The 26,254-nt window shown below is 42.2% G+C and overlaps 1 protein-coding gene across 3 annotated transcripts in view; it reads left to right on the plus strand.

Annotated features, from left to right (window-relative positions):
* Positions 1-8,575: 8,575 nt before the first annotated feature.
* The window catches only part of ALKBH8 (alkB homolog 8, tRNA methyltransferase), a 48,852-nt gene continuing 31,173 nt past the window's right edge, over positions 8,576-26,254 (plus strand). The window contains exons 1-7 of one of the 3 annotated variants that reach the window (XM_049621414.1): positions 8,576-10,692; positions 12,505-12,640; positions 15,215-15,452; positions 18,284-18,415; positions 19,073-19,168; positions 20,481-20,585; positions 21,944-22,014. In XM_049621414.1, coding sequence (XP_049477371.1) covers positions 12,512-12,640; positions 15,215-15,452; positions 18,284-18,415; positions 19,073-19,168; positions 20,481-20,585; positions 21,944-22,014 — 771 coding nt within the window. In that variant the 5' untranslated portion in view covers positions 8,576-10,692; positions 12,505-12,511. Of the gene's footprint in view, positions 10,693-12,504; positions 12,641-15,214; positions 15,453-18,283; positions 18,416-19,072; positions 19,169-20,480; positions 20,586-21,943; positions 22,015-26,254 lie in introns of those variants that run through there. The other 2 variants (XM_049621432.1, XM_049621424.1) reach the window with 2 other exon arrangements.

Below are 26,254 nucleotides of genomic sequence, written 5' to 3' on the forward strand. Positions count from 1 at the left end.
CCAGGTGCCCCTCGATCCTAACCTTTTTAAAGCCATAAATCCCAGTACTCTGGCCACCCCAAAGGTTTTCCTGTACCCACAGTGGTCTGCTCTTTATTCTATTTATGAAAAGTATGTTGCAGGAAAAAAAAAATATTCTGGGAAGTAAGCAGGTCTTCAGCCTCAAGAACAAATCATTTTGTGTGTGTGTTGGCGGGGGGGGGGGGGGGCAATTAAAACATTGTTTTACAGCTAAAATGTTATGTTTTGTAACTGACCAAAAAAATCCCAGAAACAGTCCTCCAAGCAGTGTTTTACGTTCTGTATAACAAATTGCAGGCTGGCCCCTTTCCTTTTTTCTTTTCCTTTTTTTTTTTTTTTGCCTCTAATTACTGCATGGGAATTTCACCATATGACAACCCGCAAACTTTTCATTGAATTTTTATCACCAGAGCATGAATAATGCATTCAGTCTTGAAATGTCACTGTGAACATCAAATGGTTTCACATTATGCATTCTTGCTGGAGTTTCAAGAAGCCAGCGATCTGGGAAGCAGCAGAGACAAAAGTTTGGAAAGGAAATTTGATACAAACTTGTCATTTACCTAGGAGGGATAAAATAAGTCGCAGAAGAGTAAGTGGAAAGACTGAGAAATGAAAGTGTATTTTTAAAACCATAAGGAGGGAAAAAAAAATAATAAAACTTGCCAGTGGGGACAAGCGGGGAAAAAGCCAGAAGGTAGCCAGGAACAAATGGTCTGGGGTGGGAGCAAGGGAAATGAGAAAACTCCTAAGCATAGGAATTGAGTTTGAAAATGCCGTGAAATGGCATCACAATTTGGAACCATAGTAAGAATGTAAGAAGTCTCAGGGTCTGTTGGGAACATCTTCAAATATTTTCTGATTGAGGAGTCTTGAAGTAGAGATGTAATGCTATTAGAATCCTACCTTTGGGGGCGCCTGGGTGGCTCAGTGCGTTGAGCGTCCAACTTCGGCTCAGGTCATGATCTCACGGTCTGTGAGTTTGGGCCCCACATCGGGTTCTGTGCTGACAGCTCAGAGCCTGGAGCCTGCTTCGGATTCTGTCTCCTCCCCACTTGTGCTCTGTCTCTCTGTCTCTCAAAAATAAATAAACGTGAAAAATTATATAAAAAAAAAGAATCCTACCTTTGAATGCTGTGTTCGTTTATCACAGCACTCACCCTTCTAGCAACGCTGTCCCTTAGGTTTTAAGATAAATCCAGCCAGGTCAACTGTTCAGTCCTTTTATGGAATATGCTGTCACTTGTCTACCCAACAGTTGTCTTCCTGTTTATTTCTTGCTAACAGAAACCTAATTTTAGAGTTTATGCCATCAAGGTCTCTTGATCTCGGGGAGGATGGGCCTCATCCCAGCCCCATGGAATTAATGATGATTAGCCTAAAGCAGCCATGGAAATCCCACGCTAGTGATCGGTCAGAGGGTAAACACATGTTTTTCTATTGCTGCTGTAACACATAGGCACACATCTATTACTTCACAGTTTTGTAGGCCCTAAATTTGCGCTGGCTCACTTTGTTTCTCTGCTCTGAGTTTCATAAGCACAGAATCAAGGGGTCAGCTGGCTGGGCCCTGACTACAATGCTCTAGGAAGGATTTGCTTCCAAGCCTGTACAGATTGTGGGCAGAATCCAGTTCCTTGTGGCTGTAGGACTAACGTCCCCATTTCCTTGCTGGCTACCAGCTGGGGGCTGGTTCTAGCTTACAGAAGCCTCTCTCCAGATGCTGCACAGAGACTCTTACTTCTTGGAGACAGCGACAACATATCAAATCCTTCACACTTGAAATCTTTTTGATTTCTTCCACTTGAACTGTCTTGTTCTGGCTGGAGTAGATGTTCTGTTGTTTAAGGAGTTGGGTGGTTGTATTGGGCCCCTGGATACTCTATTTTAAAGTTTGCAAACTTTAATTATACCTGCATATTCACAGGTTCCAATGTTTAGAGTGTGGTTATCTTTGGGGGTCCATTATTCTTCCTACCGCAGTATGCAACTCATGTCTGCTCAAAGAAATAAGAGGGAGTCCATTGGGACTGAATGGACTCCATTTCCTGAATGAAAAAGACATAGACTCTGCTCCTTCTTTCCAGCTAGAGACACTAGTATGATGACAAGATATCTGGAGCAGCAGCAGCCACCTTGTAACCAGGAGACATCAAGAATGAGGATAAAAAGTGAACATACAAAGGATAGTGGAGTGGGAGTGTAGAAAGCACCTGGGTTCTTGATGACATTTTGGAACAGGAGAACCAAAACCAGTGATTGTTTTGGTCTGGATGGCTTATCAGTTGAGGGAAAAAATACTTTTTAAGCAGTCTGCCTAGGTTTCTGTCACTGGCAATTAAGAGCAATTCTGAGTGATATGTTGCTCCTAGCCTTAATTCCCAGAGCTCTACTGTGGGACAGACTTCTGCTTTTCCATGCTTAAAATGTAGTAGTGACTAGCCTTATAAAATTCATTTATACACCAATTCATTATAAATGTCTTCAGTGGTGGTGCCAATATTAGCTTCACCTTGAGACTAGGGTCAGGATTACAGGGTCCAGGAGTCAGAAAACTATAACCCACGAGCCAAATCCTGCTGGCATAAGCCAGGGGAGTTAAGGAAGGTTTTTAGATTTTTAAAGGGTTGTTTAAAAGCAAACAAACAAAAAGGACAAAAAAAGAATATGTGACCGGAGACCATGGGTGGCCACAAAGCTGAAAATATTTACTTTCTGGTTCTTTTACAGAAAAATGTTGCCACCCCTGCATCAGTCACTCAGAGGACAATAATAATCATGACGCTGAGATGAGGTTTACTAAGGAAAGAGTCATTAGGTCAGCATTTAAGGCCTTAGAGAAATTATTATAGATCACCATGTAAAGCTTTTGGCACAGGTAAGGATGAATTCTATCTTCAAATTTGAAGTTTATTTTCAGCTCAACATTGATTGGATTTCTATTATTACAAGACTATGGAAGACCCTGGAGTTACATAATGAATACAACAGGGTCTTAGTGCAGCTGAAAATTGCTCCAGGGAGTCCTCTTCTCTGGGAGACACGATCCATGCACTATTCCAAGCAAGAGATAAGGGCCAGTATAAAAAGGATTGCATGCAAAATTTAAAAAAATGTCTACTTATTTGAGAGAGAGAGAGAGAGAGTGAGCGTGAGCAGGGGAGGAGCAGAAGAGAGAGGGAGAGCGAGAATCCCAAGCAGGCTCCCTGCTGTTGGCACAGAGCCTAATGTGGGGCTCCATCCCATGAGCCATGAGATCATGACCTGACCATCCCATGACCTGATCATGACCGAAATCGAATTGGACACCTGACTGACTGAGCCACCCAAGAGCTCCTGCATGCATAATTTTATACGTATCCACCTCTTTCTAAGGATGTCAAGGTGTCATCCTTAGATGTCCATTGTCAAGGATGGACAGCAGGTAGTTAGAAATTTGTGTCTGTAACTTAAGGTCTGAAGGGTAGAAAAGGAACAAACAACCATCTAATGGCTACTGTATAGTAATTATTACATCAACCCCAAAAGGTGAATGCCATCTTGTAGTTTCTACTTCAGGTCATTCCCCAATGCCTGTGTTGTTTTCATTAAACCAAACTCCCTCCTACAAGGAAGTCAGGGGTGAAGATAAAAGATGAAGGAATGATTCACAAATCTTTCAAACTCTGGGGAAGTAGGGAAAGACTACAGAATAAGAGAAAAGCGTCAGATACACAACCTGAAGGATTGCTTGCATTTAATTGTGGAAAGATGAAGGCAAGCTAGCAAAAAACCCTGAAAACAAGTGATCGGAATGTGTAGAGACCTAAGAAAGAGAAGTTTCATGGAGGCTAAGAAGCTGAAAAGTTTTAAAAGCTTCAGCACATTCCAGCTGGGTGGATAAGCACATGAAACAATTGAGCTTGGCCAACAGGAGATACTTTATGTTGTTGTTCAATTTGGGAGCCACTAGCCACATGCAGCTGTTTAAATTTTTTAAATGTTTATTTTTGAGAGACAGAGCATGAGTGGGGGGAGGGGCAGAGAGAGAGGGGGACACAGAATCTGAAGCAGGCTCCAGGCTCCAGGCTCTAGGCTCTGAGCTGCCAGCACAGTGCCCTATGCAGGGCTCGAACTCATGAGTCCTGAAACCATGACCTGAGCCGAAGTTGGACGCTCAATCGAATGAGCCACCCAGGCAGCCCACAGCTGTTAAAATTGAATCAAAACTCAATAAATATTTTTATTTATTTATTTATTTATTTATTTAGCACTTGAGCAGGGGAGGGGCAGAGAAAGAGGGAGAGAGAAAATCCTAAGCAGCCTCTGCCCTGTCAGCACAGAGCCTGAAATGGGGGGTGGGGGCTGGAACCCATGAACTGTGAGATCATGACCTTGGCTGAAACCGAGAATTGGACGCTTAACTGACTGAGTCACCCAGGTGCCCCTCGAGAAAATTTTTTAAAACTAAAAATTCAGTTCTTCACTTGTACTTACTAGCCACACTCGAAATGCTCAAAAGCCACATACGGCTAGTGGCTAACATATCGGGCGCCTACAACATTGCCGTCATCACAAAGCCCTGTTGGAGTGTGTGTTTGAAAGCATCCAGTTGTGCAGAAGAACGCAATGGGGGAGACTGAAGAGGTTGTCCCTTATGCCCTCTTTGGTAGTGGCCGTGGTGAGGGTGACTTGACCTCTCCAGCTTGCACCTGGCCTCTTCACTTTTGCAATTGGGACTTCCCGTCACACTCTTTCCTGGACTGTTGCAGTGGCTGCCTTTCTGCCTCCCGACTTCTGTTCTTTCCTGCTTCTAACCTCCTCTCCGTGAAAACCCTTCCTCCGCTCAGCAACACTCTCGTTGGGGCCATGTTTCCCGGGCCGGTCCAACCTCAGCTTTCGCTGCCGCTCCACTGTGCTGGGGTGCGGATGGGGGCAGCACATCGGCGCTGCGGGAAGTGATTTCCTCGGGGCTCCTGGCTCCACTTCCTTCCCTGCGCTCACGCGGTTCCTAATACAATGCGGGCTGAATGGTGATCAGTGCAGTCGTGTCACACGGATAACACTGGAGCCGCAACAATGGCTAACCCTCATCCTCTCCTGTTAACACCTTTTTCTTTTCCGTGCGCCAAGCCTGGGTCCTGGTTAACCGTTTGCTACCATGCTTTTTTTTTTTTTTTTTTTTTTTTTTTTTTTTACCAGTGCAACAGCCTGTTAAATAGTCTTCTTTTTTTTTTTTTTTTTAATTTTTTTTGACGTTTATTTATTTTTGAGACAGAGAGAGACAGAGCATGAACAGGGGAGGGTCAGAGAGAGAGGGAGACACAGAATCTGAAACAGGCTCCGGGCTCTGAGCTGTCAGCACAGAGCCCGACGCGGGGCTCGAACTCACGGACCGTGAGATCATGACCTGAGCTGAAGTCGGACACTTAACCGACCAAGCCACCCAGGCGCCCCTAAATAGTCTTCTTTAGTCCCTCGTCCCGCCTCCCAGCGGAAGCTCTGGTCCCAGACCCGCAGGACAGGATGGTTTCTGTGATCACAGAGCGTCTTCCCGGACTCGGGGCGGCCCCTCTTCCCTGCCCTGCACCCGCCTCGGCGTTCTTCCACACGTCTTCCCGTCGCTGTGTGGTACTCACCAACCCCGGGCACGTTCGTGCATATTCCCTGTCCTCTCTGTGGCCCACGCGATGTCACCTTCCAGACCCCAGGGTCCTCGCCCGTCCCTCTTAGAAGATTCGGGAGGAAAGGTGCTCAAGGCCCAAGGAGTAGGGGGGACAGGGGGAGCATCATTGAGGGACCGAGGGACACAACCGGCTTCGCAGTGCCCACCTGGGGAGCTATGCAAAGTAAGGAGCACTCCCAACCCTCACTATTCCCGAGAATAAGACAACCACACCTTGACTGTACCACACAGCCATTTACGGGCGGCGGATCTAGGCCGGGGGAGTGGCCGAGGCCCTCGGGGCGGCGAAGGGGATTGTGGGAGCGCTCCTCGCCGCCCCGCAGACTCACGGGAAATGTAGTGCAGTTTCCTCCAACATGGCTGCGCCCAGGTGAGGGGATGCGCCTGTAGCCGCCGCCGCTTTCGGGGACAAACCGGTGAGGCTGGCGAAGGAGAGGGCGCCGGCGCGGTGAGAGCCCAACCTGGGCCGTGGCGGAGATGTGAGGCACTTATCAGAGGCGGGAGGGGTGGATGCAACCCCGCGTTGTCCTGTCGGCCTCTTCCGGTCTCCTCTGACCGCCTCACCCCGTGGGCCTCGGCACGGAGGGAGGGGAGGGTTGGCCGGAGCGGGCCCCTGGGACGGTCCGTGGGCTGCGGCGTGTCTGTGCGTCGTCTGGTCGTGCCGCTGTGTGAGGTGCACGTGTGTGTGTGCGCGCGCGGTGCGGATGCTCACGTGACTTCGATGTCGCTCTTGGGTTTGCTGTGGGCTTGGGGACTGGCGGTCGCGGCCTGGGGAGTGTTCGTCTGGCGCGATTAGGGCTTGTCCGACCTGTGCGTTGAAAGAAGGGCATTGCTCGTGGGGTTGGGCGGCTCACACAGCTCGCTCTCCTGTGCTCCAGTTCGAGCAATCCCGGAGGCCTTTTGGCCGTTGGTGGTGCCAGGCTCTGGTTTTGGTTGATTTCGTTTAACGGGCGTTTACCGATTCCCGCTGTCTGCCGGGCACTTTCTCCATGACCTCAAGTAGACAGCATTTTTCTGGGCGAGCCCATCACGCAGACGGGTAGTTGTGATACAATCTGAAAACTGCACCGATAGAGATACACTACGCATTAGTGAAACATTGAAGAGGGCCGCCAGACTCAGAATTCTGAGTGGCTTGGGAGGGAAGAAGGCAAGGTTAGGTAAATTTAGTGAGTATAGGCTTACTCAGTAAACGTTTATTGGGTGGTTACTTGTTGCCAGATCCTGTTTTTTTTGTTGTTGTTGTTTTTCTTTTTTTAAGTTTATTTTGAGACACAGAGAGAGGGACGAGTGGAGGAGGGACAGAGAGAGAGAGAGAGAGAGGGAGGGAGAGAAAGAATCCCAAGCAGGTTCCTCGCTGTCAGCACAGAGCTCCATGTGGGGCCGGGTCTCATGAACAGCGAGATCATGACCTGAGCCAAAATCAAGAGTGCAGGCTGAACTGACTGAGCCAGCCAGGTGTCCCTAGATCCTAGGGACGAAATACAGACAAAATCTCCACTTTTCTTATTTTATTTATTTTATTTTCTGTTAAGTTAGAGGAAGAAGAGAGGAAAATAATGAGTAGTTGTTCTTCAAAGTAAGAAAATACAGAGTAGGTGTTCTTCAAAGAATTAAAACAGTGAAATGACAAGTGGCAAGTGAAATGACAACCATTTACAATTTCAGGGGCACCTGGGTGGCTCAGTCATTTAAGCATCTGACTCTTGGTTTCGTCTCAGGTCATGATCTTGTGAGTTGGAGCCCCTCATCAGGCTGGCTGCTTGAGATCTCTGTGTCTCTCTGCCCCTCCACCACTCAGTTTCTCTCTCAAAAATAAACATTATATAAATTTAATTTTCAGGGCACCTGGGTGGCTCAGTTAAGCCTCCTACTCTTGATTTTGGCTCAGGTCAGGATCTCACAGTGGTGAGACTGAGCCCTGAGTTGGACTCTGTGCTGGGCATGCAACGTACTTAAGGTTCTCTTTCTCTCCCTCTATTCCTCCTGTCTCCTCTCACCCTTACATTCACTCTTTCAAAAAAAGGTTTTTAATTTTCTTTTTTATTAAAAAAAAATTTTTTTTAATGTTTATTTATTTTTGAGAGAGAGACAGAGTGCAAGCAGGGGAGGGGCAGAGAGAGAGGGAAACACAGAACCTGAAGCAGGCTCCAGCCTGAGCTGTCAGCTCAGACACAGGGCTTGAACCGACAAGTTGTGAGATCATGACCTGAGCCAAAGTCCCACACTTAACCGACTGAGCCACCTGGGTGTCCCTTTAATTTTCTTCTTCAATAGGCAATGCAATTTGAATAGCTGCTAAATTCAAAAGTTATGAAAGAAGAAAGCTCCCTCTCATTCCTGTACCCATCTACCCATTTCCCCTTCCTGGAGGCAACCCTTATCACTAATCTTGTATGTTCTGGAGATTTGTGTGTGCAGCCTATATACCTGTGCTGTAATTTATAAACATTTGATAGGAATTTGCCTACAAGGACAGGAGCATTTTTCTTTCTTTCCTTCTCTCTCCCTCCCTCCCTGTCTTTCTTTCTTTCTTTCTCTCTCTCTTTCTTTTTCTTTCTTTCTTTCTTTCTTTCTTTCTTTCTTTCCTTCCTTCCTTCCTTCCTTCCTTAATGTTTTTATTTTTTTTTCAACGTTTTCTTTTTTTTTTTATTTATTTTTGGGACAGAGAGAGACAGAGCATGAACGGGGGAGGGTCAGAGAGAGGGAGACACAGAATCGGAAACAGGCTCCAGGCTCCGAGCCATCAGCCCAGAGCCTGACGCGGGGCTCGAACCCACGGACCGCGAGATCGTGACCTGGCTGAAGTCGGACGCTTAACCAACTGCGCCACCCAGGCGCCCCAATTTTTGAGAGAGAGCCAGAGCGCGAGCCAGAAATGGACAGAGAGACACATACACACACACACAGAAGCAGAATCTGAAGCAGGCTCCAGGCTCTGAGCTGTAAGCACAGAGCCCGACATAGGGCTTGAACTCACAAAGCATGAGATCATGACCTGATTCAAAGTCCCATGCTTAACTGACTGAGCCACCCACATGCCACCAGGAGCATTTTTCTATATTTCTTTGGTTAATTATAGGCACCCCGTTGTTCAAGGAGGATGACACATACTGCTATTACCACTTAGGGGGATATCCAATAGGATATGTTGGGGTTCAGCTTACTAGCAGAGTCTGTGTGATCTCCAAACTCTTGTGTCCTACAGAGAGTGTGCTTTAGACTTTGATTAGACTGGACTCACCATGGCTAGTAGGCTATCTGGTAAATCGTGATCTCACTCCCGTCACACTCCCACAACATGGCAAGCAGCATCCAAACCTTTGTGCAGTGGTAGAAATTTCTTGGTGAGGGAAGTGGGTTTTCTAGAAAGAGGGCACCTCCAGACCTCAGCAGCTGCTAGCAGCCTGCTCCTGGTTGAGGTGACTCAGACCTGCTGGGCCAGCGCATTGCCACGTCACTGTAACGGGAAGAAACGAGCCTCCGTGGCTACCTGGATTTGTCTTTCTTCACGTGTAATAATGTTTGAGGGAGGAAGGGAAAGAGGATGACAGAGTGTGGTCATGAGGCTCCATCTGCTGGCACTGGGCTCTTAGTGTCATACTTTTACGAACATGTATCCAGCATCTTTTCTTTCTCATTTCTTCCACTTTGCAGTCTTTGCTCATGTGGCATGTTAAGAAAAAAAAAATCTTAATGCGTTCATCCCTTGTTTTCCATTTCACACTGCAAAAATGCCGTTCCAAAGATCATGATCTTGGGATAGAATGGCAATGAGATGGTTCTTTGAGGGCCCTCAGCTTTCCTTTGTCTTCTTAAACCATTCTGATCTGGCTCTTCTGGAAGTCACCAAATAATTATTAATAGGCGTATTTAATCCTTTTAAGAAATTTGTGACATAGTGTCAGAGATTAACACAGCCAGACACTAGTTAAAGTGGTGAAAACAGATTTTAATTAGTAACTACTGACAGTAGGAGAAAGAGCTCAGCTCCGTTCCAGTTTGTGAGAAATGATTCGGATGTTTTAAAGGGAGACTAGGAAGGGAGAGCAGAGCAGGGACTCCGTAGGGCCAGAGTAGAATTACAAAGGATTGGTCCGTGCAAATGCAGTACCAGCCAGCCGTGTTTCCTGCTAGCAGTTATCAAAGTTAGGATTCTGTCCTACTGTGGACACTGGGACAGAGGCCCCATCCTTCCCGATGACTACATTCCAAAGGAATGGCCCTTAGGTCCTTGAAAGCAACACTTCTGAGCAGCAAGAGATACATATTCCAACTGTAGTTCCCTTTCAATAAATACTTTAAGAAGGGGAGGCCAGGGGTCTGTTGACAGGTGTTGCTGGAACAAATGGCACACTTTCCTGGCAGCATTTTTAGTTTTCTCAGGCAGGCTTTTAATGGGGGTGCTGGGGACATCCTGGCTTTATGCTGCTGGAAGCCATAGAAGAGTTTGGTCAGATTTTTTAGTGCAGGGTTTAGGTGGAGTTACGTGCCAGGAACAGGCACTGTTATCCCCATTTTACAGGTGGGGAGCCTAAGCACAGAAATGAATAACTCACCCAGGATCATATTGCTAATAAGTGGTAGAGCGGAGATTTGAGTGGACAACCGGGACCCCTGAACAGTGTGTTCTACTGCCCCTTAGCAGTGACAGAGGCTCAGGGGAGGCCATGTAATCCTGGTCCTCAAAGAGCGCATGGTCCAGTGGAAGGGACCAGATGCCGGAAACAGATCATTGTAATTCGTGCAGTTTTAAAAATACCCATTCAGCTGCCCTCTGCCTGTCTGTCGAGGACACCAAAAGCTTTCTCTCTCACCTGGTTTCTTCTTTTAGCCACTTCACACGGTCACCCCCCAGCCAGGCCCGCAACTCCGTACCTCGCCACGACCTCACACACGTTCTGTCCTAAATCCTATCCACTACTGTCTCGTCCTGACCTGCTTCTGACGTTTGGAGTCAGTCCGGTGTCCTAGTGCCATCACCAGCCTGAGACTCTGCCGTGTTAGTAAGTGATCTGTGTTTCCTCTTTCCCTCACGTCTGGGGAGTCACCAGGCCCTCCTGATCGTACTAGAACTTTCCCCGTGTCCTCCCCTGTCCCTGTTTCCTTTCTTCTTTCTTCCCTCCTTTCCTTTCTTCTTCTTCTTTCCTTTCTTCTTCCTCCACCCCCGTCCTCCTGTCGCTTTCCACTTGGTGGGCTGGATTATCGAAGGTCCTCTTGCCTCCCCCTCCCCTATTGCGCTGTGCAGCCCGCCTGTTGTCGCGGCCTTCCCTCTCTCACGCGCACTCTGTGTGCCAGGTAAGCTCCTTCCCGGCTGTTGTTTCAGCTGACTCAGCATTTTCTCTCTAGACGTAAAGATGGCTAATTAGAGTTTGGGCTGTTTATGAGCTGTTTTGGAGTATGATTTTATTTAACTTCCTACATTTATGTTGTTTGCTAACTTTGGAGGCTTTCAAGTGGGTGACGAGTGGGATCAGCGGATCAGCCAGCATTCCCTGCTCTAAAATTTTGCCTACCTCTCCCTGCCTTTGCCAGACGCATCCAATTCTGTGTTGAGCTTCTGTTGTCTCGCTCGATGCCCTCCTTCCAAATGGCTCTGTGTTCCTCCTGTCCTTCAGCGCTCAGCTCAAGTCGGCTTCTGATTTGAAGTTCCCCCAGATTTTTCCAGTTAACGTCAATCTTATTTTTCTTCTAATTCACGGCACATCTGAAGACTGTACGGCTAACAATTATAGAAAGATGTGTCATTCTTTCATTGCTTAGCGTCTGTGTGTTTTCCTCAGCTACGTGTAAGCTGCCTGTTATAGTTGTGGGCTGCACGCGCTGAGACCGCCCGTAGGCACGTGTGTATTTGCCCATCATCATCCGTTTATCCCTTCCACACATTTTCCTTGAGCACCTGCTCTCTTGGGGTTTACCTCCTGAGGGGGGAATTAAGCCAACAAAGGAATCATCACAACTTATGTTAAATTCTGTGACTGAAATAAGTAGGCTACTGTAATAAAGCATGATGTAGGGTCCTGATTTGGTTCGTGTGGAGGCCTTTTTGGGAAAGTGCTCGGTAACGACTTGCTGACTGGCATATTTTAGTAGAAGGCAAACACAGTTCTAGGGGTTCTTATGTCTGTATTTAAAAACTATAGAATTATATAACATGTACTGCTTAAAAATAAAATATACCTGAACCACCATGTAACTTAAGAAAGACCTTGATGCTTTGTATGTGCCTTTTATATCACCTTCCTCTCCTCCCCCGCAGGAATAACTTTTCTCCTGCATTTTCTGTTTATTATTTCTTTGTTTTTCCTTGCATTTTGCTATGTATGTATTTCTAAACAATATATGGCTTATTTTGGGTTTTGAAGGTATGTCAGTAGAATCGTACTATATATTCTGTGAATTTTTTTGTTTCGTTTGTTTCTTTTTTTTTTTTTCTTCTCTCCTAACGTTATGTTTGTGAAATTTGTCTGTGGCACATTTTACCTAGGCCTTCATAAATAAGGGGATATATACCTGTGGGTGATAGAGTGCATTTAATAGAGCTAAAGCATTGGAAAGTTTTGTAGAACCTCCAGAGATACTCTTAGATGTCCTTGCTTCTTTGTTACCTTCTTAAATATGTCTTTGTTGTCCAGGCATCTGTTTGTTTTCACTTCTCTTGATTGGTGAAAAGTAAAGTAAACATTTTTAAAAGTTGTCACATAGAAGTATCTATAAACTATAGAATATAGGAATAGCATCATTAGAATTCCCTTTGGGATTCTTCAGGTTGACATTTTGTATCTTTTTTTTTTTTTTTTTTTTTTTTTTTTTTTTAGTACTGCCATGGACAGCAACCATCAAAGTAATTACAAACTGAATAAAACTGAGAAGAAGTTCTTAAGGAAACAGATTAAAGCCAGGCATACTTTGCTGAGACATGAAGGCATTGAGACAGTATCGTATGCCACCCAGGTGACCTAAAACTATTATTTGAATGTAAACGTATTGCCATGTTACTGTTACAGTAATATTCATTAGTAATTGCTCAGAGAAGGTGGCTATGATTGTTCAGTCATGTGATACATCTCTACCAAATGTGCATATGGTAGTACCTGCTAACCCTGGATTTGGGGACATACTTTGAATTTCCATTGATTGTGTTGGTTGAATTATGGGTGCATATTAATGATACACTGTATATATACACTGTATAACTGTTTATGGTTCACAGAGTGTCATTACATTCATTATTATATTTAATTCCTTAAGAATTCTTACATGATAGTTGAGAAAACTAAGGTTCTGAGAGGTTGTGATGCATCCTTTGATATAGTGTGGCTGAACAGGAAACTAGAGCTAGGTCTTTTGTAACCTAATTCAGTCTTCTCCCCTCTATGCCTGACTTCATTTTTGTTATAAAGTATTTTGATCATATGCTATAAAACATTTTTAACTTATTAGACCTTATTTACAAAGCCTTTTCATTTTCTGATGACCATAATTCAATCATATCCATATCCATATATATATATGGGACTATGAGATGTCTTGGATTGTGGGTTAAGAAGAATTTACTTTAACTCTTAGCTTCTCCTCTTACTTGGACACAGGCAGTGCCTCTGAGCTCAGCTCTCTTCATTTGTAAAGACCTGTTCCTGCATCCTTTTTATTCTGTTGCATTGTTAGATGCTAAAGGGAACATGTATGTGATGGTACTTACTAGTCATTAAAATTCCATGTGAATATCAAGTATCTTTTCTGGTTGTAAACAGTAGGAAGGAAGCTCAGCCATCATGTAACTGAAAGCAGGAGAGAGACATGTCTTTGAGAAGATGAAGCTGGGATTAAAACTTGGGTTTCTTGACTCTCGGACCAGTTCTCCTCCCTTACGTCATGATCACGCTGTGTCCTGTGACGAGTTAAGGTTGACAAATGAGTGCTCTGTTGAGGGGCATTTAAATTAGCGAGGAAAAGGCCCATACTTAGATTTCATTAAGCACCATATCAATGACTTCAGAGAATTAAACTAAAATCCTGTAAAGAGAATAAAATACATAACATTACAAGTGGTTTGCCTGCACACACTTTACTGTTTGTGCCAAGAGCCATCGAGGCTGTGGGACACTCAGAAGATGAAGCTGGCTTGCTCTCGTCTCATCGCCTCCCAAGTGCGACTTGCTTTCTTTTCCTTCCGGGGTTGTGAAGAGAAGTGGTAAGGAAAGAAATGGGTTAAGTTTCTTTCCTGCCTTGGAGGCTTGTTTCTAGTAGATCTGTTTTCTTAGGATTTCTAGAAGCTTTAATCCCACATTTACGGCTTCCAAAATGTGTTCTTATTTGGGCTTGCTTATTTTTTCTCCACAGTATTTTTTATTTTTATTTTTTTAATATTTATTTATTTTTGGGAGACAGAGAGACAGAGTGCAAGCAGGGGAGGGGCAGAGAGAGAGGGAGACACAGAATCTGAAGCAGGCTCCAGGCTCCGAGCTGTCAGCACAGGGCCCAACGCAGGGCTCAAACTCACGGACTGCGAGATCATGACCTGAGCCAAAGTTGGTTGCTTAACCGACTGAGCCACCCAGGCGCCCCAGAAGAATGTTTTTTAAGGGGTGCTGTGATTATAAGAGGTGCTGGGCCATAAGCATCAGAATAAAAACAGGAAGCTTCTCCCCCCCCCCGACCCCCCCCCCCTCCCATCCCCCCAAACAAATCCCTGAAATAAAGTTTAACGCAGGACTGCAAATAACAGGCAGGAATCATGAAGCTTACTAAGGAAAAAGTTTTAATTGTAAAATGACTGAATTACTCAGACACAGAGGAAAATTTTCCTGTTTATGTTCAGTAGAAGCTGTGGTTGATTTTTCCTTGAGTCGGTACCTTTACTTCAGTGTTTAGTAAACATTGTAGCATGGTTATGTCAAACGTGTGGATTCTGGAAAATGACAGAAGTATAGGTTGGGAACACAACTCCCCCTAATCACTATCTTAACCTAGTTTTTCATCTCTTCAATTTCTTCCTTTGTGAAGCGGGGTTAACATTAACCACCTGGTAGGCTTGTTGTGAAGCTTATGTTAACGAGGATTAAGTGGGTAAAAGCATCCATGGTGTAAGGTCTGGCAAAAAGTATTATGTAACTTCTTATTCCTTCTCTACCTCCTTTCTCTTTCATTGTGTTAAACTTATAAACAGTAATAAATGTTACTTTAATTTGTATGGCCATTAAAAAAGGAATATTTTGCTGAAAGGGCTATTTAAAAATCATCTATTTACACATAGGTGTACTTTTTAATCCTCAGTGTTTAATAAACTGTTTTACATACTGTGTATGAAATTAGAAAACCAAATAACCGCCATAAGGAGACCTTTTTTTCCATCTTAATAACACCTGTGTAGAAATCTAATTTAAAAATAGTCTTATTTTTATTTGAAAATAAAATTTCAAATCTTATTTGAAAGTAAATGGGTTGATACTAATTGCTCCTGTTTTTTGTTTTTGTTTTTGTTTTTGTTTGTGTGTGTGTGCGTGTGTGCGTGTGTGTGTTTCAAAGAGCCTGGTTGTGGCCAATGGTGGATTGGGTAATGGTGTGAGTAGGAACCAGCTGCTCCCAGTGTTAGAGACGTGTGGACCAGTAGATGCTCTCTTAATGCCTCCTAACAAGCCCTACTCATTCGTGAGCTACAAAACTGCAGAAGAATCCAAGAAAGCCTACGTCACCCTCAACGGAAAGGAAATAGTGGATGATTTAGGACAAAAGATCATTCTGTACTTCAATTTTGTGGAAAAAGGTATTAGCATATGGGCATCTTTTAAAACATAGTTGTTGCTTTTGGGTGAGTTTTCTTTTCATACCTAAGTGAGGAGGTGTGGTTTTTGTGAAACCAAACAGGACATCAGTTAAGTGCCCCCTCTTTCTTTTCAAACCCTCTTTACGCACCTAGTTTGTTCCAGGCATGGGGTAAGTAGCTGAAGGGACGTGAATTAGACATAGCCTCCCTTTAAGGAGCTGGGCCTACCAGCCCAACAGTGTGTGAATTATGTATGTCACGTAGTTTGGAATCCTGCTGTGTTTTTCAAAATTTAATGGTGAGGATTCAGATTACCAGTTTTGCAATCTACCCAGAAGCTTTCAGTTTATCACTTTAGAATTAATTGTGATCCAGATGACTGTGTGCCAGACTTCCATTTACGGAGGCTGCCCTTTAGCCGCCAGACCCCTAAAGCTTTGTAGTGGCAGTGTCCAGTAGAACTCGCTGTGATGATGCAAATGTTCAGACGTTCATAGTGGCACTGTCCAACATGATTGTGGGATTGAGGAACTGATTTTTAAATTTAATTTTATGTAAGGTAACTAATTTAAATAAAAGCTTTATAGGCTGATTTACAAAACTGCTAGGGAGATTATTATGTCTCTTCACCCTTGTCCCATGGAAATGAGATGAACTTTTTGACTTAGACATCTGATCTCCTATTAAATTCACTTGCCACCTCTTTTTTTTTTTTTTTTTAAGTTTATTTATTTATTTTGAGAGAGGGAGAGAGTACAAGCAGGGGAGGGCCAGAGAGAGACGGAGAGAGAGAGACTCCCAAGCAGGCTTCACACTGCAGCGAGGAGCCCGACATGGGGCTCGATCTCACGAACCATGAGATCATGACCTGAGCTGAAACCAAGAACTGGACACTTACGTTATTGAGCCACCTACGTGCCCCTAACTTGTCACCTCTTCAGACAATGTCATGTTTTGTTCAGGTATCCTGGGGACTGGTAGGTGAGCATAATCTGACCAAATTTATGTGTTGGCAAAGTAAGACTCAAAGGAAACTTTTTAAAACTTTTTAAAGATATATTTTAGGTGTTATAATTTTCAGTATCTGTATGTGTTTAATTTAAAATCTGGCTTAAGCTTTGCAGATTAAAAAAAAACATATATCTAGTATGTGTTTATGATTGGCTTTTGAAAACTGAATGGTTTGGGAGTAAGTTTTAATTAGAAAATACTGTCTTTGGGTTTTCTCCTAGTCAGTATGTTGAACACCCTGTAAGAAATTGCCCAAAGTGAGTTCTAGAGTGTTCTTTATTTGAAATCCCGTGTTAGATACAGATGTACTTTCAAGACTGTTGTTATCATGTTTATAACCTTGGAAAAAATTCTTTTTAAAACATTTTTTTTTTAAGTTTATTTATTTTGAGAGAGAGTATGAGCAGGAGAGGGGCAAAGGGGGAGAGGAGAGAGAGAATGCCAAGCAGGCTCCATGCTGTCAGCGGAGAGCCTGATGTGGGGCTTGAACTCGGGAACTGTGAGATCATTACCTGAACCCAAATGAAGAGTTGGGCACTTAACCGAATGAGCCACCCAGGTGCCCCCACCTTGGAGATAATTCTTGGTAGAAATGAATAGACAGTAGAGTTGTGTCACAGATGTTCTGATAATCACCACCAGAGAGCCACTGAATAACAAATACAAGGGGTATTTTTAATCTTTTTGTAAATCTATTTTTAGAAAACTAAGTATGAATTTCTTATACTATAAATTGCCTATCTTTAAGGAATTTTCCCCAAGTGTTTCTTACATAATTTAAACAAATAATATAATGGCTGACATACGGTAAACACTTTGGTAAATATTTATCAGGTTATTCACTATTTGTATTTCTGAAATAGTAATAAAATCTAGTAGACATTTATATTATTATTGTTGTGAATTTTTATATTACATGATTCAAAGATGAAAACTCTTCAGCAGAAAAGCTTTAGAAATCACGTCTAACATGAACGATGAGATCCCTAATGGTAAATGTGAATTGCCCTGTTCCCTTTAATCATAAATTCTATCTTTTTTTTTTTCTTTCACAGTTGCATCTATCTTAAACTTTAAGGACACAAGGACTTAAATTACTTTAATATATACCAAATAATTCCTTAATGCATCAATTCTACAATGATATTTTTATTTCTTTAGAATAAGTTTTTTGTTGTTTTACCTTTTTCTGTTACTTGACCATAGTTAGTATCAAGAACTTAAGGGCCAAAATGAGCATTTAAATTTGTGTTTTCAATATTTACAGACAGTCTAGCTTTTAAATAGAGGAGCATATTGTAGATATTATGAAAAACCTTGTTTCCTAGTGAGATTTAAAAAGCTCAATCGTGGGGTGCCGGGGTGGCTCAGTTGGTTAAGCATCTGACTTTGCTCATGATCTTGCGGTTTGTGAGTTAGAGCTCCGCGTGGGGCTCTGTGCTGACAGCTCAGAGCCTGGAACCTGCTTCGGTTTCTGTGTCTCCCTCCCTCTCTCTCTCTGTCCCTCCCCTGCTCATGCTCTGTCTCTCAAAAATAAATAAATGTTAAAAAAAAATTAAAAAAAAACCTCAATTGTGTTCAAATAATATTGAAGTAAATATTGTTTTATTTGCTGTTGGTAACTGTAGTGGATAAAATGTACCATGATTTTTATCTTGGTCTTTATTTTTATATTTTCCTATGTCATGTGCCTCTAGTGTTCTTATTTATGAATATAAGGATTGGGAATTTTAGGATCTCATAAATGGCTATGGACAAAATTATTTGTATTTAGAAACTGTAAGTTTTGTATGTGACTGTTTTAATTTGGTTTCCCACAGCACAATGGAAAGAGTTGGGGCTTCAGGCCTTACCTCCAGGCCTCATGGTAGTAGAAGAAATTATTTCTTCTGAGGATGAGAAAATGCTTTTGGAAAGTATTAACTGGACAGAAGATACAGGCAATCAAAATGGTAAGTAAAACTTTTAAAATGTGTTATTTAAGTGTCTCTGCAAAATGCCACGTTACTGCTCCTTCTTTCCTCCTCCTCCTTTGCTTTATTAAAACTCTAATATTTCCTCAAAATTATTGGAAGTAGCCTAGATCTAATATTAGGCAAGTCATACCAGTAATTCTTAGGAGCATCAATCATAAATGACATTTATATAACTATCAATTTTAAGCTCCAAACTAATTAATATTTATTAGCTAACTTTTGTAGAGCTAACACAGATAAGCCCTTTCACATGTGTTATCTTAGTTGATCCTCTCCCCTCTAAGGCACATTTCCTGTGAGGAATCACCAGTTCACAATGCAGGAAGAGCCTCCTGGAGAGTCTTGCAAATTAGTTACCCTGACTCTTTCCGGACCTTTAATGGTCTTGTGATTGGCAGTGTTTGTGTTTAACTCTTTAAAGTTGACTGGAGTGAAAAAAGGGATTGTCACAATTTTAGACTGAAAATGTAGCAGAGATGAGGTAGAGTGGTTAATTTTATTAACGACAATAATTTAGCAGTTAGCAAAAATTACTATTACTAAGGGAATCTTTACTCACCATTTCGACTTCGAATATACAAAGAAATGCAATTCTTTTTCTCTCAAGTAGTTTATTTTCTTCTCTTCGTATAGTTCAAAAATCTTTAAAGCACAGAAGAGTAAAGCACTTTGGTTATGAATTCCACTATGAAAACAACAATGTGGATAGAGGCAAGCCATTACCTGGGGGTAAGTGATTGTGAATCGGTGGCAAATGCTGAGTCAGAAAAGAAAGATTTAATCTATTGGAAGGATGTCATAGTATGTTTCATTTGTCATTTCTAGGTAAACTGGTGAGATGACTGGTTAAATTTAAAACATTTAAATTACATACGTAGTGCAGTTTTGTTATCAGAACTGGATACATATAGCCAAGGCTGAAGTCCCTCTTGAACACCATCCTTATTCGCATACTTCTCGGAAGTAGTGCTGTTAACCGGCTGGTACATTTTATTCCAGTCCTGTAACAAATGAGTTTACATCCCACCAGGGACACCTGTAACGGTAGATAGTTGTTAGTATGTCATACTCACTATGTTGTGGTTATATGTGGTATGTTCACATATTACGTGTATCCTTCTGCTCGTTCTTTTCCCTTCGTTAAATGTCTGGGAGATCTAATACAGCTTTTTAATTTCATTCAGTGTTTAGCGGTAGCTTATTCAGTTAGTTCCCTGTTGGTAGACATTTAGGTTGTTTCTAGTTGTTAGCTGTTATAAACAGTGCTGCTGTGAGTGTCTTTGTGCCCGCCTGTCATGCAGTAAGCCAGGAGAAGTAGAATAGTTGGATCGAGGTTGTGTTCATTTAAAAATGTTAGTAGATACTGAAAAATTGCCCCCTAAAGCAGCTGTGCCGACATATTCTTACCAAGCGTGTACCTCCTCTCCCACCCGCCACACCAACATTTGATGCTGTAAAACTTTTAACTTTCTGTTATTTTTGACTCCAGTGAAAGTAAGTTGGTTCTACTTTGAAAGCTGTGTTTTGTTTTTGTTTTTTAAATATTTTATTTTTTAAAGTAATCTCTGTACCTAACATGGGGCTTGAACTCACAACCCGGAGATCAAGAGTCTCATGATCTTATCAGCTGAGCCAGCCAGGTGCCCTGAAAACTGTGTTTTTCTAAAGGGAAATACCTTGGAATAACTAAGTTAAATTTAAATTTAATTTAAAATAATTAAAATAATTTAAAAAGAGCGGTCAGGCTAATTTCTAGTATATAATAGTAACTTTTATAATAGTGCTGTTTTACAAAATACCAAAATTGCCAGCACAAGTGTTCTTTTGGATACTTTATTGATTAAAATCAATAAAATAACTTCAGAAGCTTCTCGAGAAGGTTTTGTTTTTATTTTGTTTTGCGTTATGGGTTTATTGCTGCATTTGGATCTGACTGCGAAATTAAAAGCTGTGTGATTTTTCTCACAGTGACTTTATTCTTGAGTAAAACATGCAAAGTAAATATTTTAATATGTTTCACCTTTATGATTACCGACATCAGGTCTTCCTGACATTTGTGATAGCATTTTGGAGAAATGGTTGAAAGAAGGTCACATTAAACACAAACCCGATCAGTTGACTGTAAACCAGTATGAACCTGGGCATGGTGAGTGCTTCTTCTTTTAATACTCCAACCACATAGTTCATAACGAAGTAGAGTACGTAACTCCCGAAAATCAAAGATACTATTTTTTATCTTAAACTATCTCTTCACAGTAATTTGCTTGTGTTTGTTACATGTAAGGCAAACGTTAATCCCTTGAGGAACTTGCTTCTCAAAGTGTAGGTAAGCAGGCTGACATAGTTGCTGTGTGATTTTTTTTTTTTTTTTTGATTTCTTTTTTTGTTCACTCACTTCTCTACATTTCATTTAGAGAGAGGGGAGATTGTTTTAAAGACATAGGAGACAAGTGTGATAGAGAATCGAAATAATTTACAGATACCTGGTCTCTCTCTTCTTTCCCCTCAGAACGTGAAGACAATTCTAGGATGGAACGTCAGTGAAAAAATCTTAGGGTCCTGATTTTTTTGCATTTATTAGCATCTTCATTTGATGTTTGTAGTAACGAAATGGTCTTTTTTTTTTTTTTAATTTTTTTTTTTTTAACGTTTTTTTATTTTTGAGACAGAGAGAGACAGAGCATGAACGGGGGAGGGGCAGAGAGAGAGGGAGACACAGAACCGGAAGCAGGCTCCAGGCTCTGAGCCATCAGCCCAGAGCCCGACGCGGGGCTCGAAATCACGGACCGCGAGATCGGGACCTGAGCTGAAGTCGGACGCTTAACCGACTGCGCCACCCAGGCGCCCCTGTAGTAACGAAATGGTCTTAAGGATCTGACTAATGTCAGACATTGCGGGGTTTTGGTTTTTTTCCTGCTTTTATCACAATGTATTATAAATTGCCTGTTTACCTATCAGTGTTTCTGTTGGTCTGTATGTTTCTTGAGGACAGGGGTACATCTTACTTGTTTTATGTACTCATACCATGTGGCAAAGTTCCTTTTTCTAGGAAATATTCAGTTAACATAGATGAGAAATGGGTAGAGGAAGCCGCATGTTAATTATTGATAGGTTTGGTCCTTACACCTGTCTGTCGCTTTTGCCCTGCGTGTACTTGGGGATCCAGTGTTCAAGGAGAATGTGACTTTGGTATTTATCTTTCACACCTTTCTCTCGGGCTGGGACCGGGTAAATGTCCTAGGTCAGCAGTGACTCTCACGTTTTGGTTTCAGAATTGAGTGCCGGTGGCACTTCATCATGAAGTTGAGATATTTTTAGTTGAGATTTAGTTTGATTTTGTTTAGTCACATTCACCCTAAATGTTTCCTTTTAACTAAAATTACCCTACACTCCCGATTATCACACAGTGTTCTCAACCATAGTAATGAGAGGCTGTATTTAGAGCCATCTTAAATCTGCTAAAAGGAAAAATGAACTGACATGTTATTTTATTTTCTGTCCCAGGAATTCCTGCTCATATTGACACACATTCTGCTTTTGAGGATGAGATTGTTTCTCTCAGTCTGGGGTCAGAGGTAAACGTTCACACATTTTTATTAGCTATCTACAACTCTATTACCTTATCGGATGCCAGGAAAACCCCGGTAATTTGATTTTTCACACATTTCACCTGAAGCCCTTGACTACAATCCAGACTGGCCTTACCCATGCAGCACTGCCATCTAGTGGCGGAAGGCGGTAGCTGCCGGCCACGCAGAAAGGAAACAAACCAGAAATGTGCGTGTCCAGAATTTTGATGCTTTTTCACATATATTAAGTGATTTGGTCTCTTCACGACACCTGAGCAGTACACGGTAATATCCTCATTTTTACAGATAAAGAATAAGTGGCTCATGTGTATTCATTGACTTGTTCGTATCGCTGTACTTTACTTGAATGCTAAAGAAGATGTGAAAAGTGTGATTTCCAGTGATGGTTGCAAACTGCAGATAGAGTTTTAGTTAAAAATCAGACCTTTAAGTTCAGAAGAACCCTTAACATATGAGGTCATCTGATCTAACTAGAGATTGCTTCAAAATCTAATCTTGTTGCTGAGGGCCGATACTATTGACTAGGGTTTTTTGTTTGTTTGTTTGTTTGTTTGTTTGTTTAAAGGATATTTATTTTGAGAGAGAGAGAGAAAGAGAGAGTGAGCGAGAATCCCAAGCAGGCTCCGGGCTGTCAGCACAGAGCCTGATGCGGGGCTGGAACTCATGAACTGTGAGATCATGACCTGGGCCAAAACCAAGAGTCAGACACTTAACTGAGCCACCCAGGTGCCCCAAGTGCTTTGGCTTGTTAACCCATGCTGAGCTCGTGTGATCATGTTGATTCTGGGACAAGCAAGCTGGTGTCATTTGATGAGACGGAACCACTGTATCAGCTACATGTGTGGATTTTTTATTAAATGCTTTAAAAAGTAATGAGGATGGGTAGGAAAAAGAAAAAGGTCTTCTTTGTCTAGCTTATTTTTATCTTGTTAATACTGGCTTATGGCTCTAGGGGATCAGTAAAGAACATTTTTGTCCTTTCCTCTCAACTGTGTACTGAACTGAGAAAGGAGACATAACTGGAGATCAGACTGTCCTAGATCTGTAGCCGTGTTCGTGTTAATACTTCCCCTTTGAGTTAAGAGACACGTCGTCCTTGTCCCTGGCACAGCCAGATGGCTGGACACCTTCCTCATAGAGTCAGAGACTTCCCCTAAAACAGGACTTGGAGGAGCATATATTAGGTTCTGCAAGCCAGCTAGATCTGAAAGAGAGAGGAAAGAGCTCAGCCAGATGCATGGCCCCAGGCAAGCCACTCAGGGGAAGCCAGGCCTTCTCTCCTGGGAAGTTAGGGGTGGGAGTGGGGTGGGGAGGAAAGCCTGGTATGTTCTATACTTTCACTCCAGGGGACATTCCCTCCCCTCCTGGGGAAATAGGAGGACTGGGAACTAAGTGTCCCCCCACAGCCGAAAGTTGTAGAGAAGGGACAACGTGCCCCTTACCTGCACAGATAATCTGCTGTAATTGTTGTCTCCACTTGGTGTCTCTGAAGGCACATAACTGTTAGCTGCCAGTTTGCATGGTGGGGATCTTGGTTACAGCTGGCCTGGTAAGAGCAGGAAAACATCCATGTTATACATTATGACAAGAACAGCAGATTTTCAGCAGATTTGTAAATGAGTTTTTGAGTTTAGAGAATCTTTCTAACTTGGGGAAAAATATTCACTCGACAGGTAAGTTTGTCATGCTATTTAAAAAGTTGACTGTATTTGGAGCCCTTTGTTTCATATGAAAAATGGCATTAACATCAGCTCTTGCCTGGCTGAAGGATTGGGGGCTAGCGTATGCGGACTGCGTTCTAACTCTGAGCACTGGGTACATGTAGAGACATCTTACTAAGGGGGAGCTACTTCTGGGGCTCCTTCCTGGAAGGTGTATCAAAAGGAAGGTTACATTCCCATGGCCTCAAAATAAGATTTCCAGTGGTCACCAGAAAAGCGACCTCAGCTTTTCCTCTTGAATTTACCCACTGTCACACCTGGGCCGTGTGCTGTTTGCTTTTTCCTACTGTGCAATTGCTGGTTCTTTACCCCCGACCTGGAACTGGCTCCCAGACTTCTGTCCTTTTTTTCTCTATGTTCTCAGCCTTGACATCCTTAATTGTTGTAAGAAATTTATTACAGTGTCTATCCCAGTAATAATTTGTCATCATAACCTTTTTTTTTTTAGTGTTTGTTTTGTTTGTTTCTCCTTGCCCAAAATCTTTGAGATTATATTTAGCTCTTGACTTGCTTGCTTTTCCTAGAAAATTTCTGAGAACTCCTAATATTTTTGAGTATAATTGACTTACAATATTATATTGAGTTCAGGTGTGATGTAATGATTTGATATTTACATATATTACAAACTGATCAGCCATAGCAAGTCTGGTTACCTTCTGTCACCCTGCAAAGTCAATATGTATCACATCAAGATTCATGGAAAGACTGTCCAGACGGTTACCACAGTGGGCACAGATCGCTGCTGGAATTAAACACAGAGATATTTACAGAAGCACTAATTTTATAAGAAGTTGGTTTATCCGTAAATATTTTTCATATTGGTTTCTTTTTTTCTTTTAAGATTTTTATCTTATTTTAAAAATTTTTAACATTTTTTTCAAAGTTTATTTATTTATTTTGAGAGAGGGGGAGAGAGAGGGAGAGAGAGGGAGAGAGAGCACATGTGAGCAGGGGAGGGGCAGAGAGAGAGACGGAGAGAGACAGAATCTAAAGCAGGCTCCAGGCTCTGAGCTGTCAGCACAGAGCCCGATGAAGGGCTCAAACCCACGGACTGTGAGAGCATGACCTGAGCCGAAGTCGGACGCTCAACCGACTGAGCCACCCAGGTGCCCTGGGACAGTTATTTTCGTTCTAGTACAGTCAACATGGCATTGGGCCACATCTTCATTTTTCTTTTTATCCAGTGTGTCCCTAACATTCAGAACTTCTGTGGATGAGTAGGTCTGCTGGTTTGTGGGCCAGAAATAAATGCTTTCCCTTACTTGGTCATGTTCATTTTTATAATCAAATTCTGTTTTCACTTAAGTATTTTCTCAAACTTGTGTTCGGAAGATTCCTATATTTGTATAATTTTCTCATCTTACAAGGTCTCTTGGGAGCCAAAATTCCCTTTTGTGTCAGTTGGGCAAATGAGGGTCTGCTGACAGTTTTTAAAGTGTACTCTTTATCTCCTTTATATGCAGTAATATTCATGCCCTTACAGTAAGGATAATGGCAAAGAGATATGTCTATTTTGGCCAGTAATCTGCTAACAGAGTCTGTTTCGTGGTGCGACATCATAAAATAGAACATTTTGTTGTATTCGAGGTCTTCTAAGTACCAATTCTTGGATCTTTTCAGGTAGAATTAGTACATTTGCTTTGTAGCAAGATAACAGCATTATTGTCACTCCAGGTATGTAGAACTAGAATAAAATTTATCAGTTGAGTGCAGAAAACTACAATAGAGTCAATTTTAGGAGATGTAGTTGGATCCACTGGTTGGCTGCTTATTGAGAAGTCACTGATTTGGGGATAATATTAGTAAAGATACATATGTATCGTAAACATTTTGTTTTACCTCACATATAAATTTACTCACCGGTATTTTGATGTAGGTCCTTTCTGTGAGAGTGTACGGTCTGCCTTGTCTTTACAGTTTTCATTCCCTTAAAGTGAAGCAAAAGCTTAAAGACATCTATGGAACCTTCCATAGGTTTTAGGTTTTTTAAGGTTTTAGGTTTTGATGTTTTTATTTCTAAGGTTTTATTATTGAACTGTCACATCTGTTACAACGTGTATCATTTTGCCCACTTCTACTGAGTCTTTCAACAGCATTCAACCTGATTTATAGAGAAAAAAACCTATCTTCTCTTAAGTCAGTTTCATCGGTTTGCATAACAGATGATTAAATCGAGTAACCGCAGAACATTTGTGGATGGCACAGAGTGCTTCACTTGCTCAGGTACAGCCCAGCCGGTGAGAGTAGAGGTCCGAGAGCGTGTCGGAGAGTTGCCGAGGATCAGCAGACACTCAGGGCGTGAGTGTACTTTCTAGAAGTAATGGAGCCTGTTGGTTGGTCAAATAGATAACCTCTTAAAAGAGCTTTTATTTTTATTTTTTTAAATTTTGTTTTTTTATTTTTTAAACTTTACATCCAAATTAGTTAGCATATAGTGCAACAATGATTTCAGGAGTGGATTCCTTAGTGCCCCTTACCCATTCAGCCCATCCTCCCTCCCACAC

The sequence above is a fragment of the Panthera uncia genome, chromosome D1, assembly GCF_023721935.1.
Source record: "Panthera uncia isolate 11264 chromosome D1, Puncia_PCG_1.0, whole genome shotgun sequence".
Lineage (NCBI taxonomy): Eukaryota > Metazoa > Chordata > Mammalia > Carnivora > Felidae > Panthera > Panthera uncia.